Raw genomic sequence first — 21,350 nt, forward strand, 5'->3', positions numbered from 1 at the left:
TAATCAAACAGCAGCTATTGGTGATGGTGACTCTGAGGTCCATTTTACCATCAAGAGAGGATATTTGTTCCATAAATCTACAGAATGTATATTAGGAAAACCAGGCTCCTAAGCACTCAAGAGGATTTCTCAGATCTAGATTGGTCACAGAGAATTAATTGAAAGTTCTCTCTTTTGGCCTGTGATTGACACGTACAGTCCTCTTGATAGAGACAGTGCATGTACTTGTGAAAGGATACCTTATCTACAATGTCAAAATGGCTGTCTATTTTGAGAAAGATCAAGCAAAACGTTCTAGTGCACCCTAATGTGCCTGGGTTGTCATTGACTTGTGATCTCTAATAATACCACCACCATTTGAAGCACTGTTAAAGATGTTCTTTTGGAAAACATTACAATTGCATATGAATCAAAAGTTTAAAAGATAATGAAGCATAATGCCTTAGATATAATAACCCTCCTATGATTCTACTACAGAGAGGACGCTCTTTTCCTTTCAGTAGGTGTGCCGTGCGCAAACAGAAAAAGTAATAGAATAGGTGTGAACAGGGCTTTAAGTGGGATGAAAAAGCTGGGGGGTCTCTCACAGAGGCGTGATTGCCGTAATTAAGGGCATGGCTTAAAAAACTTAAGATAAAAATCTGTGCTCAGCATAGTGTGCTGCCCCACTGGTATTTTGCTGCTCCTGTCCATTCATCAAGATATATAACACAACAAGTAGCATTACACCTACAACAAGCCAGGACTATTGACATTGTCAATGGTTGTATATTGCATAAGATAAATTACCAACAACTATGACTTTGTTGTATATGATATTGAAAATGCTACTGATCTTGTGGGTGAGGTTGTGGCGTAAGTCTAGAGCTGCCGACTTTAGAGCTGAGAAAGTGGGTTCGAGCCTGATGTTGGCACAATATCCTCTGATTCAACAAATGAATAGGTCCTTGTGTAATGTAACTGGTACTCAGGTAAAGCGCTCCACGTTTGTGCTGTATACAACTGAAAACTTAGTTTCCTTAAAGTTACATCAAAATCAGTGATGGCTAGTACTATTGCAGAGTTAAGTTATTATTTTTCAGCGCCCCATACCGCAGAGAGTCATTCGCTAAAAATAGTCCCTTCTCAGCAACTCAGTATTAGTAGTCCTTCATGGTACCTCCCCCTTGATGATTCTTCACACCTGTTGCCTGTCGCGGTGAATACCGGAACTCCAACTCCCAGTATGCAATATGCGATGCATCCTGGTTGGTGGTGTGGAGGTTGTGAGTTGTGTTGACACAGTGCCTGGACTTTGCTGAAGGGTGGCGCGGGAACCTCCGAGTACTTCCAAACTCTGCATGGCTCTCCCTGGGTCCCCTCGGACCACCGCTGCCATTCAAAATCAGGTGAGCAAATCTAGCAGGGACAGACATAATGCGGCACAGCGTCCTGATGGAGGTATGAATACCTCACGCCACCGGAGCCTCCGGAGATGAAATGGCGGACATCGGACTTCTCAATACCCTGAGTTCGTAGATCCGCTGCGAGCAGCGAACGGTCACCGGCTTGAGTCCGAGTCACTTTATGAGGCAGGGCCATCTGGACTGCGTCGCTGGTTGGCGCAGAAAATATGCAGTAACTTCCCTCCACAAGTAGAGGAAACAGAGGCCAGAGGGGGATTCCAGGAATAAACCACGTTTATTAGGAAGCAATTTGCAGTACTGGCGAATGCATTTCGACCCTAAGTCTTCTTCAGCGCCCCATACCGCAGAGAGTCATTTGCTAAAAATAGTCCCTTCTCAACAACTCAGTATTAGTAGTCCTGCATGGTAACTCCCCCTTGCTGATTCTTCATACCTGTTGTATATGAATACAGCAAAATGTCCCTTTCAGGGGGAGCAACAGTTAGCTGGTGCCGGCGGCGGGCTTGGGAGCAGAACCTGCAAAAAATCATTTTAGCAAGCCTTTAGAACAAAGGACGCCGCACTCTTTCTGGATATTTCAAAGAAGTCAATTTTATTGACCCAGCTTCTTCAAGACCCTCCTACGCGTTTCGGACTTGAACAGTCACTGTTCACGGTAGTTTAACAAGTCCTACATTTGTTTCTTGATATTTATACTATGTCGCCACTATTACCATTATGAAGCATTGTGGGCATCGTAGTTTATGAAAGGTTAACTTTTATCAAGGTCTTCACCAGTAGTTTGGACATTTTTCTAATCAAAAATTTATTAAATCATAAATCATAAAATTGACTTCTTTGAAATAGCCAGAAAGAGTGTGGCGTCCCTTGTTCTAAAGAGTTTCTAAAACGATATATATATATATATATATATATATATATATATATATATATATAGGTCAGTGAGCAAGGGCACAGCCGGTGCCTGAAACGCGTTTGACGAGGCTTGCATCCTTTCATCATGAAATGGAATAAAACACGATAATATTCCAAGACTGGCTCTGGCGTTTTGATTTTGATTTTGTGGTCCACATACCTGTCTGAGCTGCACGCGCATTTGGAGGCAAGTTGGAGTGCATATATATATATATATATATATATTCACTGAAAAAACCATAGGTTTCACACCAGTTATGGTTAGGGATTAGCATTTAAAAAACCTATTAAATTCACTGAAAAAACCATAGGTTTCACACCAGTTATGGTTAGCTGGAAATTTTACTGACATAAAACCATTGAAATTCCACGTTATAGTAGTTGGACTCACTATAACTTGCGCGCCTGCAATGCACTGCTGATGACGTCACATATTACATCACTCATGACATGGTCAGTGACATCACTCATGACATCACTGATGACACCATCCTTGTGACAGAGTGACAGACCTCCTTTCACTGTAAAGTAACCCTTGAAACACATATTCAAAAATAGTAACTAACATTTTCAAAAAAGTGGAGATACCCATACCAGTTACAACAACCAATTCAGTAATACCACCATCTAATACACATCCACTCATTCACCAACAGTTCTATATAGTCACTCATACATATATTCACTCATCATATGTAGTGAAACACCTATACATCCTGTTACACACCGACAGTCATCCAAAAGTTACTCACACACATATTCACACATGCAAATAAACTATTGAACATCCATTTATTTGCATATACAGCTATACACACACTACCACTTTACTTCTAAGGAAACGTACACATACTTACTCTCTTAAACAATCACTTATAGAAACACATACTTATTTAAACAGGAACTCTTACAATCTCTCACTTCCACATATACTCTTATATATATCAATACTCACATATACTAGATTAAAACATATGTCGTTACTGATAAAGACAATAGTGAGACAGTCGTTTACTCACTAACACACACATATACACACTCATCCATCCATACAGTCCTGTACATATGCTGTGTTCAAAACACATACAAAGAGTGAGTCAGTCACCAACCCATGCAGCCACTTATACACAAAGTGAAACACTGATACCGACATACATACATTTCAATATTTAAAAGTTACTCGCTAATATATGTATTCACTAGGATACACTTAATAAGCCAGTTAACCAATCAATTTTTTTTAAACATCCATTTAGACACTTACTTAAACATTTATTCTTACATCGACCTTTTTCATATACATATAGAAAACATATTTATTTTTCAGAAAGACACACATTCACTGGATGGTGTCATCAGTGATGTCATGAGTGATGTCACTGACCATGTCATGAGTGATGTAATATGTGACGTCATCAGCAGTGCATTGCAGGCGCGCAAGTTATAGTGAGTCCAACTAACTATAACGTGGAATTTCAATGCTTTTATGTCAGTAAAATTTCCAGCTAACTATAACTGGTGTGAAACTTATGGTTTTTTCAGTGAATTTAATAGGTTTTTTAAATGCTAATCCCTAACTATAACTGGTGTGAAACCTATGGTTTTTTCAGTGAATTTCATAGGTTTTTTAAATGCTAATCCCTAACTATAACTGGTGTGAAACCTATGGTTTTTTCAGTGAATATATATATATATATAACTGGTGTCAAACCTATGGTTTTTCAGTGAATTTCAAAGGTTTTTTCATAGCAAATTTCTATAGCTATATTGTATATGTATGGTAAACAATGTTTTTATGTATATTGTTTTATTTTTTTATTTTTTTTGCCTCGGAGAGCTCCCGGTGCACGCCCCGGTGAGTGCCCCGGAAAGTGTAGTATTTTGAAGCGCCCCGGGGAAGCGTCCCGTTAGCGCCAATATCGCGAACGAAAACATGATTGTGACGTATCGCGTAGCCGCGTTCGCGTGATACGCACGGCGTAAGAGCACCCGGAAGCACTCGAGCGACGTAACATAAGCATCTGACGCGCTTACGCGACGCGCCCCGTGGGGCGCCCCGGGGCGTACCCGGGGGCACGTAGCGTAAGCGCGTCGGGTCATGTGACCTGAAAATAAACTTTTCATTGGTTTATAACAGTTTTGGTTTCATAATGATGAAGCCCCTGGTCTAGTGACCTGAAAATAACACTTTTCATTGGTTCAGGACAGTTTTTTTTCCAAATGATGAAAGCCCCCACCTTTTTTCCTTATTCTGACTTTTGACTGAGGAAGACCTGTTTGTACCTCTCTGTACCTTTTGAACTATTATAAAAGGGCTTCAGTAGCAGCAGCAGCAGGAGCATCTCAGCCACCACCACCAAGAGGCCCACCACAACACTACAGTGGTGGAAATGAAGAAGAGGAGGAGGAGGAAGAAGAAGAGGAGGGGAGGAGGACGAGGTGGCTGCAAGAAACTAATACCCCATACCAACCCAAGCCACATATTGTATGGGAGTTTTTTTCCATCCCTGAAGGAAAAAAGAAAGTCAATGCAGCAAAGGTGACTTGCCTTATCTGTGGCATGGAACTCTCAAGGGGTAACCCAAATAAAAAATATTCATTTGGGAACAATACCATGATAAGGCACATGCAGCGCAAGCATCCTATCAACTATTCTGCTGCAGAAATGAGAGAACTGGCCAGCAACCTTCCCCAATCTACACCCAGCACCTCCAAACAAAATCAACCCACTCCATCGGGACCAGAAACAAGGGAGACAATCCCTTGCATTCAACCACGGTTTGGAGAATTTAGGGTCACCTGTATTTTTTGTGGAAAGACCATCTCATATGGTGAACAAAGCATAAAGCTGATCCTCCTTTCTGGTGACAACCACAAATGTTTTTTTTTTGCTCCTGTTGAGCCATTTTGAATTCCCTGTTTTTTGTTTCTCCCCATAAAAAATACCAAAAAAAATACAAAATAGTTCATAAAAGCCAAAAAAATTACAAAATGTTCAAAAAACATAAAAAAAATATAAAACAACAAAAAGAAGAAAAAAAGTTATTTTTAGAACTACCTCCAATTTCTAAAAAAAGGCTAATTTTTTTTAAAACTCTATCATTCTTTTTTCCCCATGGTACGCTCCCCGGTGCGCGTACTGGGCACTCCCCCCGCGCAAATCAAAAAAAACAATTTTTTTTTTGCCCCGCGGGACCCTTTTATAGCCCCCACATCAAACCTAGGGGGTCAAGGGGGATCTACTCTTCCCCCTTATGGTCATTTCCCCCTTTGTTTTTCCCACCTCTTGTGTCTCGATTCTACCGAGACACAAGTTGGCGGCCGCTCCGGACTGTTTCGAATGTTTACAGACACCCGAGAGCCAATCAGCTTTCCGTGCGCACCTCACGTGGCGCGCCCGGAGCGCTCCCCGGTGCGCTTACCCGGGCGCTGCCATAGATATGTATATTTTTTTAACCTAATTTACTCAAAAACCATTCAACCATTCGGGCTAAAAGTGAGTTCGACCGCCCTATGGAAATTAACATGGGGAAAACTCGTTTTGGGACCCCCCTTTTATCTCGGCACCCGCTTGACGAATCCCCCCCAAACTTTCAGGGAAGGACCGGAGTGGAGCGGGCCACGAACTTTGAGAAATTTGCGAAGATTCGTCCACCGGCGCCAAAGTTATTCCCAATAGAATGTTGCGGAGTTCCTATGGAAAGTAGATCCTAACTATAACTACTATATATATATATATATATATATATATATATATATATATATACACAGGAGCTAGAGCCACTGGAGACCAGTCTTAGAAAGGCCACGTTGCCTTTCCCTCTTTAGCTCCTCAGGGTCTATTTCAGCATTTATAGAGGGGTCATTAGCAGAGAAAGAGAAAAGGAAAAGAGATGAAGGTTATGGAAAGAGCACAGATGGAAAGACTTTGGAGAGAAATTAGAGTGGGTGGGTACAGAGAACACAAAAAAATGGAGATAAAGGAAAGAGAGACGAGGAGAGGAACCGGGCTAGTCTGAAAATATTTGCCTGTGCAGCTTTTAATTTCCAATCCAATCATGCGCCAGGTGCCAGTAAGCTGTGATATGTGAGGGATTGTGGCACAGATCAAGAGAGCAAAATGTTCAATGGAGTAAATGGCTTCTATATTGGCCATACATTGTCTCTAACTCTATTGTCTCTCATCGCAGGGCCACGGTTCTTTGAACTATAGTTGTCTGGCATGAAGAGTGTGAAAAGTATAAGACAAGTAAAACAAGAGCAATATTAGGCATGACTGAAATGGAGAATTGTTATTATTGCATTCAAATAAGATAGTGCTCTAAACAGACTAGAAACCTATGGGATTAAAATCTGAACATTGTTCTTTGGTTAGTCATCCATCATATGCCTTAGGTGAGCAGACCCCTCCAAGATATTCAGGCATGGATTGGCAAATTTTGTGGCACAATCATGGAAATTGTTTGGCACAAATGGGCACATTTTGCAGCATTTTTGCAGCACCTTATTTTGTTATTCTGCATATAATAATACCCCCCTTGGCCCGTCGTTTGCCCCATGGGTGGTGGGCCCTAGATTGCAATCGGTAAGTACTGAATTCTGCTCCATTTTTAGATGTGATAATAAGGAATCTATCAAAAGTAGAGAGGGGGCCGTGGCCAAGATGGCGGAGTGAAAGGACGCTTCTTCTCGCAGCTCCCCGACCCGACTAGTCCCGAGCCCTGAAATATAGCCTTTTCTCCCCCCTCCGGAGCTTAACCGCAGGGGAGAAGCGGAGGAACCTGCAGAGACGACGCTGGTCGAGTCCTAGCCTTCGTTTAGTCTCAGGATAGCCCGTCGGACAGTGTTGGAGGTCCGGCCCGGGAAGCGCGAAGAGGAGGAGGCCGACCCCAGAGCACGTCGGCCGGACGCACGCCGCGCCCATTGCCGCTTGGAGTGAGCAGCCGGAGGAGATACTGCGGCGCCTCGACCGGGAGGTCTTGGGTGCCTGGGGGGACCACCGAATTGGCCCCATGGGAGCAGCAGGGTGAGGCGCGTGAGTCCAAGCCTACGCGTCTAACCGCCCACCGGGAGAGCATCGAAGCAGCAAGGGTGTGGGACCGGGGCCTCGCGCGGAGCCTTCCCTCCAGTGGCGAGACTCCACAGCTCAGTGAACGCCGAGGCCCACAGCAAAACCGGAGTCCTTGGTGGCCCCACAGCTTGTATGGTCGGACCCGGAGCGATTCTCGGCCGACGCACGACGAACCTGGCCGGAGGTGGAAGATAGCAGACTCGCCCTGAGAGGCCTCCGTTGGCAGCTGTGGCTGGAGAGTCCTGCACATTCCCCGAGGGATCCACAACGTCTCTCCCTTCGGGAGCGATCGGAGGCAGAAAGAGGAGACAATCGCAGGTGATACCATCCGGGCCTAGTGGAGGCCGCGACAGACGGAAACCGGCGAGGCCTATAGGAGGAGTGCGCATCTCGTCATAGCGACCACGTCTGGAACCTAGCGTAACGGACCCAGAGGTGCTATCCCCAGACGGTGCTTGGTGCAGTTGCCGGTGACGATCGCCAGTCCCTTGTCTGCCCTAGGATACCAACGGCGGACAGAGACACATCGAGTAGAAGGGGACGGGAGACCTGGCCCGCACTCAATCCAAGATGGCGTCGGGCAGAGGCGCCAAGCGGGGAGAACGCACTCTCCCTGACATGCTCAGCAGATCCCAGCAAAGAGAAGATAGGGGGCCGCTATCAGCAAGCCCGGCCGGAGGATCGCAGAGTTCGAATGGAGGGGAACCACCGGTCACCAGATCGTTCCTTGAGTCGCTGTTCGGCACCCTCAGAGATGATTTTCAGACACTGAAACAGGAAGTGGCGGGCGAGGTTCGGGAGGTGCGCAGAGAGGTGGAAGAGATCGGGGAGCGAGTGGCCACGGTGGAGGGCACGAATCACTGTATTGATGAGGAGTTAGTCCTATTGCAACAGGAGGTGTTGCGCCTCAGAGAACAGCACTTAGATCTGCAAATGCACAATGAGGACCTTGAGAACGGCTCTCGGCGAAACAATATTCGAGTCCGGGGGGTTCCGTCCTCGGATGAAGGCACAGATATAGCTGGCTACCTGGGAGACTTGTTCCGAGCTATCCTGGGTGAACCGCCTGAATTCCCGGTCAGGATTGATAGAGCGCACCGAGTGGGCCCGCCACGACGAGCATCAGCACCCACCCCAGACATTTTGGCCTTCCTTCCGGACTTCCCACTAAAGGAACGCATCATGACTGAGGCCCGGAAACAATCTTTGTTCACTTTCGGTGGCCATTCTGTGGGACTGTATCAGGACTTGTCCGCCATTACTTTGCAAAAACGGAAATCATTCAAGATCGCCAAGGACTTTCTGAGAGAGCACGAAACACCCTATGCCTGGGCCCACCCCTTCCGCCTCATCTTTAGATGGAATGGCACGATGCATCAACTTAGATCGCTTCAGGAAACCTGTGAGGTTCTGGGGATCACGGCGGAGGAGGAAGACACGAACACGCCGACCCGAAGGCGCGGCCCCAGAGACGGATGGCAGAGGGTGTCACGGAGACGAGGGTCGGCCAACCCCAGAAGGCCGGACTCGCCCACCATTAGAGCCAACATGGCGGATGCAGTCTCTGAGGCGGCCAGAAGCAACGCCTCCAACGGTGATGTGGCTCTTACAGCATAATGACGCTCCGGGGGGAGAACACCACAGCCTTACTGGAGTAGCAGGTTCGGGTCTTGGAGGGTGGAAGGGTGGGGGGGAAGAGGGAAAGGGGGTAAGTGGCCGGACGTCCACATTGGTAACTCACCACAGGCTTGCCCGAGGGCATGACTGGGACTAACATTTGTTTGGACTTCAGGGGTTTGTTGGGGGGTGTGGGAGGAGGGCGCTTGGTTGTTTGCATGAAGGGTTTGTTGGGGTGTGGAGGGTGTTTGGGGAAAGGGGAGGGGGAGGATGGGCAGCTTGGGGGACGTTTGGGGGGGGTTGGGGGGGAGTCACGGGGCCCGTCCAGTGCAACTATGCCACTCATCACAGCCTTGCTGTGCTTCTATACATTGTCTACACCGCACCCACCTCTCTTAGACCGTGACACACTGCTTCTACCTTGGTTTTACCCACACAGATGACGGCTTTCACAGTAGTTACCCTCAATGTGAAGGGATTAAATAATCCTGTCAAGAGAAGGGCAGTACTTTCCTTATTGGAGAATACCCACGCAGACTCATCTCCTAGCCAAAGACTGCCAAAGGATGCGCTCCCATAAGTTTCCCACGCAACTCTTCTCCTGCAATACCACTAAGACCGCTGGGGTTGCAATTTTGGTATCCAAAACGTTTAAGGGAGAGATCCTCCATAAGTTTGCTGAGCAGAAGGGTAAACTCCTGGCTTATAGGGTCAAGTACGGGGGACTGATTTTCACTATTGGATCAATGTATAGCCCCAATGAACACCAAGAATGATTCCTACACTCGGTTGTGGTGGATATCACCGCCACACCAGATAGACACGTAATCATAGGGGGGTCTGAATATGGTCTTCGACTCTTCCCTGGATAGGTCGGTGCAACGGCGCCCGCAGACTGGGGAGATCTCGCAGACGGGCAAACGCCAACTAGGGGACTCGGATCTCCATGACCTTTGGCGTTGCTTACACCCCACCACCCGGGATTATTCCTATTATTCACACGCCCATAAGACCTACGCACGTCTCGACCATATCTTGGTCTCAAAACCGGTCCGCGACTTAGCCATAGCGTCAACGATAGGGGTTCTCTCTCTATCGGACCACGCCCCGGTTACGGGAACGTTTCAATTGCCATCGATGTCACCGAAGCGTGGGGTGTGGCGCCTCAGGGATACCTTGCGGCACAAACAGACGGTGGTAAAGCATATTCAAGACTCAATTCGGGAATACCAGGAGCACAATGATAACGGTGACACTACCCTGGCAACGCAATGGGCGGCGCGGAAAGTGGTGCTCCGAGGGGGAATTTATTGCCATCTCCTCCGCTGAGAATAGGGAGCGTCAAAAGAAGCGTGAGGAACTCACTGGCAAGGTACGAGAATTGGAGCAGGTTCACCAGAGGACGGGGGCTCCCAGAATCTGGAAGCAGCTTAAGGCTGCGAGGAAGCTTTTGGCAGCCTTAGATATGGACAGGGCGGAATATGCTGCATTGCGCTTGAAGCATGCATATTATACAGATGGGGACAAGTGCGGGAAACTCCTGGCACACAAACTTAGGGAAGCACATCAGAAGCACTTAGTGAAGGAGCTATCAACACCCACTGGGGGGTCAGTAACGGAAGACGACCAAATAGCTGAAGGCTTCCGCCGATTTTATGCTGACCTCTACAAGGGCGAACCCCCGTCATCACAAGCAGAGGAGAGCTACCTGGCCTCGGTTGACCTTCCCTCCCTCACTCCGGAGCAAGCAGAATAGCTCGAAAGGGACATTCGGGTGGAGGAAGTAATTACGGCCATCTCCAGGCTTAAACATGGGAAGGCCCCGGGCCCTGGCGGTTATACTTCCCTTTTCTATAAAACTTTCTGCCCTACGTTGGCCCCGATCCTCACGCGCCTATTTAATTCCTTCTCCGTTCCTGGAACTATCCCTCCGGATTTGCTTAGGGCAACGGTCTCGGTTATTCCTAAACCGGGGAAGGATCGGACGCAATGTGGCTCCTACAGGCCAATCTCTCTCTTGAATATTGACCTTAAGTTGTATTCGGGGATCCTGGCGGCCCGTCTGGCGCTTCACCTTCCGGGACTAGTGGAATCGGATCCAGCCGGGTTCGTTCCGGGGAGGCAAACGGTGGATAACACCAAGAGGGTGGTCCATGTACTGGAGAAAGCCTCCAGGATACCCGGGGAAAGGATGTTGCTAGCAGTTGATGCGGAGAAAGCCTTTGACAGGGTGCACTGGCCATATCTAGAGAAAGTTCTAGCGAAAGTAGGTATTGGCGAGAAATTTCGCACTCTGGTGTTTAACTTCTACAAGTTTCCATCAGCAGTGGTACGGGTTAATGGCTGCAGCTCCCAACAGTTCGCGATAGAAAGGGGTACTAGACAGGGGTGTCCGTTATCCCCGCTTCTATTCGCACTCTATATGGAACCCCTGGCCCAGAGGATACGTCAGAATCCCAAAGCGCTGGGAATTAAGATGGGGGAGTACACCCACACTATCAGTCTGTACGCAGATGATATTATTCTGACATTAGCGGATCCGGGGAGGGCGCTCCCTGCATGCATCGATGAGATGGAAGCCTTTGCTGCCATAGCGGGCTTCAAGATGAATATGGTGAAATCGGCGGCCCTTGACGTCTCGCTCACCATGGCCACCAGGACTGACTTGCAGAGGCGGTTTCCCATGCACTGGTCGAAAGACCTGGTGCCCTACCTGGGCATTCTTCTGGCACCCACGCTACCCGCTATGGTGACTGCTAACTACACTGCCCTAGGTTCTAAAATTAAGGAGGAACTGGGCCGCTGGAGCAGGGGCACATTGTCCTGGCTAGGCAGAATTGCCACGGTGAAAATGACCATCTTACCGCAGGCGCTCTACCTGTTTCGTGCCCTGCCGCTGCAGCCCCCGAAAGGATGGCTGCTGCAGACTCAGGCGGACATTGCACGATTCATATGGCAGGGCCGTAAACCTAGACTCAAGAGGGCCTTGGCTACCCTGGCACCTGAAGCGGGGGGACTAGGAATACCGGACCTCCGTAAATATTTTCAGGCGGCACAGCTAAGGTATCTGGTAGAGTGGAGCAAATGGGAGACCGACAAACACTGGCTTTTTCAAGACCAGGCAGTGGCGGGCCGGACCCTGCAGGAAGTGCCCTTTTTGCGGCGGACACATCGCCCTCCCAATTTATATGCATCTTACATCACACGGGTTCCCATGAGGGTGTGGGATGCCACGAACTTGACTCATACACTTACCACCTTCCCCTCTCCGTTCACGCCATTGATCGATAACCCAGAGTTTCACCCTGGCACAGAACCGGGGGCTTTTGCACGCTGGCGGGCTGCGGGATGCAGAGCACTTTTTCATCTATATGGCCCGGATGGCATTATTCCGTTCCCAGAGTTCAGGAAAGAATATCAGTTGCCGGAGGTGGAAAGGTTGCGCTATATGCAGGTGCGCCATTGGGCGCTGCAGCCACAGACACAGGAGTCGGCAGATCGGAAGCTCCTTCCATATGAGAAATGGCTTATAACACGCACCTCAGACAAGCAACTCATTTCGGACTTGTACAAATTCTTGCAGCCCTCCCCTTTTGACCTCTATAACCCGGGTAGGGAACGATGGGAAAGAGAACTGGGGAGATCCTTAAGCCGTAAGGAATGGGACAGCATTGCCTATAGGGCTCGACACTCCGCATATCACACTGGGCTTACGTAAACATTTACAAAAGTGTCCACATACTGGTATTACACGCCTCAGAGATTACATGAGATGAATCGCAACATCGACACCACCTGCTGGCGAGCATGCGGGCAATTGGGCACCCTCACTCATGTTTTATGGGAATGCCCGATGCTATCCCCTTACTGGAAAGATGTACTAGATATGATCGACTCCAACTTTGAGATTGAATTGCCCCGCTTTCCAGCATATGTCCTGCTGGGCTTACCCAACGGACTGATGTATCCTCTGAGGTCTCGTAGAGGGAGGCAAATTGCGATAGCATTGGGTTCTGCTGTACAAAATATACTTATTCATTGGCGCACCACCACACTCCCCTCCACCACAGGGTGGTTGCATAGATTATGGCATGTCCTGGGAATGGAAAAATTATCGCTCATGGTGGCGGGAGAGGTGGAGCAATTTAATGAACTGTGGCAACCGTTTCATTCATTGCTTGTAGGGGAATTTACAGAGCTTACATGCCCCAGATATCTCCGCCTGTTGAGGTTGACTACATTAGCAGATTCGGATGGCCAACGAGCCTAGACAAGAGAGCACTGGGGAGGGAGGAGCGGTTTAGGGGAGGAGGGCGGGTGTTGTTCTGAGGCACTGGACGGGGCAGGAGGGAGGGGTCATGGTTGGGTTTGGGGAGGAGGGGAAGTTGGGGGGGTTTGTTCACTTTGGAGCGCCTTGTTGTAGCATACGCACCAGCCATCACATCTGGATGTACACTACTCTTTACAGGACCCTAACGCGCTGGTGCGCTATTATATGATTGTATCGGATGCTTTGCTCCTTTGTGTCGACTGATTGTTTTTCTTTCCCTTTTGTGAATGCTCAATAAAATACTTTAAACCTAAAAGTAGAGAGGGAGGAAGAGGAATAACTATATTTGCCACCCTTAATTATACAATTTTAGCAAAACAAAGAACCCAGTAAATTCAGAAAGGATAGCAATGGACATACCCTCCACAATAAGAGAAAACCCCTGTTTTTCTTAAAGACCCCTCACCCACCAAGGTTGCTCCTTGGTGGCATGCTTTATCATTGGGGTTCTTCCCGATCTGCTGCGGATTGAGGCGTGCTTCAACCAGACGGAATACGTAGGAAGTACTTTTTTGGTTTTTGTCTATGATGAAAACAATGTTGTGGGAGGGGAGTAGAGTGCAGGTGCTAAACAAATTTAAAAACACCTGACTAGTAGGTCACCATTTTTGTATTCCCACCTCTAGTCGGTAAGATTTAAAATCAAGGAAAAAGAAAAAGAAGGAAATGGATATCAATGAATCTATTTCTTGATTATCTAGTCAACATGTTTTGAGCCTTGCCCCTATTGGCTCTTCATCAGGACCTAAGGAACCTAGTTCCTATCGGTACCACATCTCTAAAAGTTTCTAAATAGGAACGCATCGAGTTACAAGCCCTGCAAATCACACAACCTACATATGATTTTATTCCCAGGATAATGTCACTGCATTACTAAAAAAATGAGGGAGAGGATAGAGTTTCAAAACATTAGTTGTGGCTGACACAAAATAATGTTCAAAGCAGTGAATATACGAAACACCCAGGTGTATTTGTGCTTCCAAAATGCACAAAAATCAGTGGTTATACTGTAGGTAGTGAGGAACAACCTTTAGCCTAAATGACTAACGAAAATACTTAACAATAAGCTGAACACACTGAAAAAACATACGAAAAAAACATACATTTTAAACGCCGTTTTCTGGCGTCATGATCCCACCTGGGAGGATGATGCCTGTAGTCAAACCCTGAAAGACAGGAGGTAAAATGTTGTCGAAACATTTAACGTGTATTTCCAAACAAAAGAGGCAGGGTCTGTTCGAGCTGTTGACCCTGTTGTGCAGTGTCCTATTAGAAATCCTTTTAGTGCCCAAACTGGGAGCTAACCTGCTACACTTCGTGAAGGCTGCCCTCTGCCACTGCATCTGAATCGGCTCACCAGGGACCGCATCCTGCGGTTGTGCATTCCAGAAAGGGTGTTTTGTGCCGGCAGGTAGCGGAGGACTTCCACATACGTGTTTGAATTGCAGAACACTATACCGCTCGTGTTACTTTAAAACTGCCCGTCAACTTTGGATCAGAATCCGATCCATGTTGGAAAAGTTAAGTGCTCATATGCTTTTCTATATTCTCAAAAACTACAAAACAGGCCATCTTGGGATAAATAATTGGCTACCAGCATTGCGAGAACATGAAAACGACTCAGTGGATAAATAGTCAAGGAATGAGATTTTGTGCATTAAAGAAATCTTCAAAACAAAAAGGGGGGCGGATGGTTGGGGAGACACTCCGGGGGGAGGGAGTGGGAATTGAATCGAAAAAACCTTGTGAAAGTCTTATTACCAGGTTACAAAAAAACTTCTTTATCGATCTAAATAGAGGATATTTCATCAACGGTCTCAAAGAAGAAATTAGCTTATAGGTAAGATGTTTTAAAAAAATTCTACTTTGGTTCTATGTATCTTCATTTTACACCAATAGCTTAGGGAAGGTAAAAGTTGAGCTACACTTCTAGAGGAATTGGCCCCATGAGATGTTATTGTTGAGGCGCCGGGTGTCTGTATTGAGTTTGAACATCCATCTCTGTTCCTTTTCGAGGAGTCTCCTTTCCAGAATGTCTGTGTCTTTTATACATTCCGGGACTATCTATTTCAGAACACTGGGTGTGTGTTTTAGTTCGAGATAGTGTGATTAGATTTTTATAGTAATCCGTTGGCATCGTAAGTTGCTGCAGTGTTTGTAGATCCTTTTTCTGACTTTTTGAGTGGCCATGCCCACGTAGTACAAATTGCAAGAGCAAGTAATCAGGTAGACCACCCTAGATGTATTGCAAATTGTAAATTTTCAGAGTTGCCCAATCATTCCATTGTTAAAAGATACTGTTTTAGTTGTCTCAGTGAAACAGCAAACGCTGCAATTCCCACATGGGTAATGGGTAATGGCCCATGGGTAACATCGAAGGGATGTTATTTACAGTACATTTATAGAGAAAGTCTTTGGCCCGCACTCCTTGTTTCTATTCCTTTTTATCAATGGTAATCTCTTTGGGGGAGCAATCCTGCTTTGCGCTACGTCCTGAAGCGCTGGGTAAACAACATAGCCATTGCTGATATGGGTAATATCAGTTCCAGGATGCATCTCGCCATGTAAGATGAAAGAATCATCGTAAGCCAATTTAATCAATGTTCCATGATTTTTATTGTTCGTGAGTTGAGGTTGCAGAACGAGGTAATTTCAATTTTCAGATGTGTGCATTATGCTCAAGCGCCTTGAATACAGCATGTCGAAATTCCCAGTACATTTAGCAACTGTGAAAAAGCTTGACCCAATGCATTTCGGGCCTGACCGGCCCTTCGTCAGGGGTTCTTTTCTAAAAATGTTAAACATCAAAAGAATTGTCATTAGTATGCTGTGAAGTTATTTCAACAGACAATGTTAAACACCTTCTATATCTGTTATGTTAAATGTCCCATAAACAACGCTTTCCCTCTAAAAGCGTAAAAGAACACTTTCGAAATGTGCTACCAAGTAACCTGATCTACAATGACACTCTAGGGAATTTTTTAGATAATCCTCTGCCCAATAAGATATTCCACTATAAACACTGCCATTACACTAAGGCAAAAATCCAGGAACTTTCATACCTCTGTTTTCCATTCAAACGTGTGCATAGCGTTTCTCGCGTTTCTCCTCTAATGCTGGTTTTTCACCCTCCCATGTGCTAGGGGCCTTTATAACCACATGACCACTCCCACGTCATTATTCAATTGTGTAAACAATCATGTTTGAACTTCAACTCCCATAATCCTCAATTTTCTGACTATTAAACTCCGTCATGTTGCCTGACTGTTCCCCTGTTTGAACTGACGTGCCTCCCTTGGTAACTCAGAATACCCCGCTCTTCCCTAGATTGTATTAAATATGCGTCATTTACACAACACCTTATGAAACATGTCAATAGTTAAAATATATAAACCGGTGTAAAAACATACACTTGTTGTAAATAGATGCTCGGTCCGAGCACCCAAAACGAACAGTATCATGAAAATACGTGACAAAACACGGACATTAACCATGTTAATTATTCAAAGTTTGGTTATATCTATTTACAACAAGTGTATGTTTTTACACCGGTTTATATATAATAGGAAAGCATTGGCTGTAGTCTGGTTGCCTTCCCAAATTAGTAAAATGTCATCAATATAGCTCTTCCAAAGTTTGATATGTTGAAGAAAGGGGTTTGCTTGATTGAGGATTCTTTGAGTTTCGAGATGATGTACATAGAGGCCCGCTACACTGGGGACGAAGATACTCCCCATACTGGTTCCATGCTGTTGGAGGAATAGAGTTCCTTGAAACGAACTTATGAGAAAGATTCAACTAACTGCACCTTGTTATAACCTGTCAGTGGCATAACGCAAAATGAAGGGCCCCCTGCAGAATGTGATGAAGGGCCCCTGAGTCTCCCTTATCCAACCAATAATAATTGCTCTTTGGCTGAATGGAGGAAGGCAGAAGGCCTGGGGCCTCCTGCACCGCATGGGCTGTGGGGGCCTGTGTTTTGGCCCTGGCTGTGGGTGAGAATGAATGAACGTATGAGTGCACTTATGTCAACACTACAAAAAACTGATCTCTTCGAGAAATTACTCCACACAGGTTCATGCAAATCTCACAACACTAATGATGCTGAGCAGTCAGCTCAGTGGTGGCCAACCAAATAAACCTCACTCGCTATGGCCACTAAACGAGGAGTGTAAATTGTCCTGAGGACACCCAAATCACTCCTGGAGCCTTTAATCTCCACTTCCTAACTTCTAGTACATTAACTCTCTTCCAGAGACGCGTGCTCATTTCACTTTACCTTCGTTTTAATTCCTTTCTCTTTAAAAAAGTACGACCTACTGTTCACCTTTGAACTTTATAATGGAGAAATTTTGAAAACAATTACCATCCCTGTCCACAAGATGTCCTAATTTCCAAAAAGTTGGGAATTGAGAGTCGAAAATATCTGTAAGTTATGTTTTCACGACCCTTTCAATTATGTTTTCACAACCTTTTGTCAGCCTCTTCACTCAAACAAATACATCAGATCACATTCCCCAAATGTAGTGGGCACTTTTGTAAAAAGAACAGCCTTTTTACAAAACTGCAGATTTAGCAACTTTTTTGCAAAACGCAAAATCCTGGAGGGTCTTGTTGAGTATTTCAAAAGTTTATAAACTTCAAATATTCTTTCAGCAAGGAAGCAAAAGCCACTGCTCCATCCTTTACATAGAGGAATATTTACAATGCATATTTTACAAGATAGTCTTCCTATTAGAGGTCACTTCAGGAAGAACATTTGAAGAGATTGATTAGTGACAAAATCAGAAACACAAATAGAGTGTGGACAGACTATTGTGTCAAAAATATCGAGGACAAGAATATCGAGTAGGTAAGTGCAACTAGGTAAATGTAAATTTACTATTCTTAACTCCAGATCTACGTACCTTGGAGATTTATAGATATATCGTCAAGGTACATATATGAGGAGTTATATCTAGCAAAACTTTACTTACCTTTAGAAACTGACATACATGATATTCTTGTCCTCTATATTTTTGACATGATATTCTGTCCCACAATATTTGTGTTTCCGATATTTTGTCCAAATACCGAAGAGATGCAAGCACTTTCTAGGGTCAGGCCTGTACAAAGAAGTGCCATATGAACATAACTCCGTGTATAGGTACCGTAGTGATATCTACATCTTTAAGGAGTGTAGGTGTTAGAATAATAATAAGTCATCTAAATTAATTTTTATATACTTAATTATCAATATTTTAGTTAATAGTTTTTCTACAATAATATGGTAGCGCAATATTAAAATTGTTATATTCTGACAAACAAAGTTAAGGGTGTTTATTTGTGGGTATAGAGGAAGTGTGGGTCTCATTACTGAAGGCTGGGCTTGGCCTAAATCTTGTCTGAAATCCTTTTTATCTTCTTGTCAGCTTCCTGTATTGCCTTCTGGAACCACCATGAGACAGAGAAGCTTCTCACTGTTATACAACCCCACACACCATATTGCTGGGAGAAGATTGGTAAGAGTAAGGGTGTTTTAATGGATATAAAGGAGCTGTGTATCTGAGCCTTTCTGTAGCCATCCTTGAATGTTATTTTAAGTTCTCTTACATTGAATCTTTTTTTTTTTTTAGATAACTTTATTTCGGTCAAAGACCATAAAAGTGCAAGTAAAATACATACAAAAGAGCACAAGTCAGTAAAACAATAAATAGAAGACAGGTCAACATTAAAAATAGATTAAACTAGATAGTTATCAAGACCTGAAAGTTTAAAATTCATAATTGGACACAATTAAACACAAGAATTTATCCAAAACTTTTCCTTCTATGCCACATGCCAAATAGAAAACGAGATGCAGCAAAAACAATGGGGGAGTGAGTATCATACGTTAAGACCCTACATGCATGAATACAATATCTGAACCCTGGATTCCTACATAACGGAATCAGTCAGCATTTCCTTATAGTTTCATACGCAGGGCAAAAAAACATAACATGGCAAACATCTTCGCACTTATAGTTACATGCCGGGCAGGCTATATTTTCTGATTTTGCCCATTTACAGGTGAATGCTCTGAGTGGTAGACTGACATGCCTTAACTGGATGTAAAGCTTCCTCGCAAGGGGTGGATAGATTACATCTAAGAATTCCTCCGCTCACAATTCAGTTTTCACCAGGAGGAACTCTGCTGACAGTCTTTCTAGGGAACCTGATCTCTGTAAGGCTAATGAGTTCTGCTGCCTCAGCTGACTTTTGCGTTCCAATTTGGATATCCCCGGGCAACACACCTCCGGGGTCTCCCAGAGCTGAGACAGACCAATCCGGATGCTAAGAGTCTTGATGTGGTGCAGCCACGGAATGTTCTTTCCTTTTAGAAGAGCCCAGACCTCTAAAAATTCCTCTATATGGAGCCAGTTCAGGCACTGATCAATGTCTCTTCCAGTAGAGCATGGGCCGTGCTGCTACTAGTTCTTCTATTGATTCCAGCCCCAGGTCAAGTCGTAGAGGAATGAGTGGTGTGCTTGGTGACAAGCCCAAAAGGCTCCTCATAAAGCCCTGCTCGACCCTCAGGAGTAAGTAAGTAAGTAAATCTTTATTCGGTTTTCAAGGTACATAAAAAACCACAAAAGAATTTCAACAAACATATCTTATCATATACAACCCTCAAGTTATTACTTTTACATCATAAAAAGGGATCATTTTCCCCTCATTAAGATTAATATTACATTAAAAACTGTAAAAAAGAGTTTATACATATCAAGCAATTTTTAAGTTTCTCTCAGTTTTCCTAAAATGTACAACAGGATTTTATCAAAGATTCTCTCAGTTTTCCTAAAATGTACAACAGGATTTTATCAAAGATTTACTCTATGCTTAAAGATACATTTTAAAAAAGTTGCTATATATTTGCAAGCCATTTCTGATTCTACAAATTGCAACCGCAGCATAGCGGGGGGACATCTTCTAAGACCCATTTTTCTTAACAGTGGAATCAGCCAGAGTTTACGATGTGCAGAGTAAAATTTGCAAAACAGAAAGGTGTGCATGGGGGTTTGTTCTGATATGTCATCGCATGAACACACTGTTAGACAGTCTTCCCAGCAATTTTTTTGTAGGAAATGCCACCAATCTATGGAAAATATTCATTCTGAATCTTGTCAGTAGAAAACGCTCGAATTGTGACTGGACATATGTCAGATATGGCTCAATCTCTATGGTAGTCATAACCGCCATAGAATGTTGGACCCAGGGTTTTCTTGCCTCAGTACAAATTCGTAACTCTTCTACATGGCTCAATGCCCTTTTTTTAGATCTTTTCTGGATATTTCACCGATTAGTTCCGGGGAAAAATAATATTTACTAAACCCTAGATCAGTGAGGAAGTTCTTTACATACATGAGCCACTCAATTTTCCCAGCATAATCCAGTGACATACAGTCTGTCACTATCTGTTTAGAAAAAGTATTCTTTGTTGTGGTCCAGATCCGTCGCCAAAGCAGGAGCGGTTGTATTTTTGCCAAGTCCTCTATATGCGGAATACCTAGCTCCATATGGCAGGCAAAAGTGGATACACGTCTGGGGACCACCAAAAGGAATCTTAGAAAGGTATTCTCTACAACCTGTAGGGAATTAGTGTTTTTGTGTCCCCACAGTCCTGCCCCATAAAGTGCGGTGGATTGACACTTTGCTTTATAAATATGGAGCAGTTCTACTGGAGGCCTCTTTCCTAGTTTTTGAGAGATTTTTTTAAGGGCAGCGATTGCTCGCAGCAACTGGTGCTTACGAGCTTCTATGGCTGGTTTCCAATTTATCTTTTCATCCATCATAATGCCAAGGTATGGATATTGGGCAGTCATTTCAATCCTTTCGCTGTCAAGGAAGATGCCTTTTCCCCCTTTTTTCCTTATTCCTGCCACAATAACGTAAGTCTTTTTTATGTTTATGCGCAGGTCCAGGCCACCCATAAACCTTGCGTACCTATCTAGTGCCTTCTGCAGTTCACACGGAGTGCGTGTGAGTATCACGG

At 44.9% G+C, this 21,350-nt stretch overlaps 1 protein-coding gene across 1 annotated transcript in view; it reads left to right on the forward strand.

Moving 5' to 3' along the window:
- Positions 1–21,350, forward strand: part of LOC147708717 (uncharacterized) — a 251,977-nt gene that overhangs the window by 46,588 nt on the left and 184,039 nt on the right. The window contains exon 9 of the mRNA XM_086925766.1: positions 18,751–18,840. Within this exon, the coding sequence (XP_086781892.1) occupies positions 18,751–18,840 (90 nt within the window). The remainder of the gene's footprint in view (positions 1–18,750; positions 18,841–21,350) is intronic.

The sequence above is a fragment of the Lissotriton vulgaris genome, chromosome 6 (assembly GCF_964263255.1).
Source record: "Lissotriton vulgaris chromosome 6, aLisVul1.2, whole genome shotgun sequence".
Classification (NCBI taxonomy): Eukaryota; Metazoa; Chordata; class Amphibia; order Caudata; family Salamandridae; genus Lissotriton; species Lissotriton vulgaris.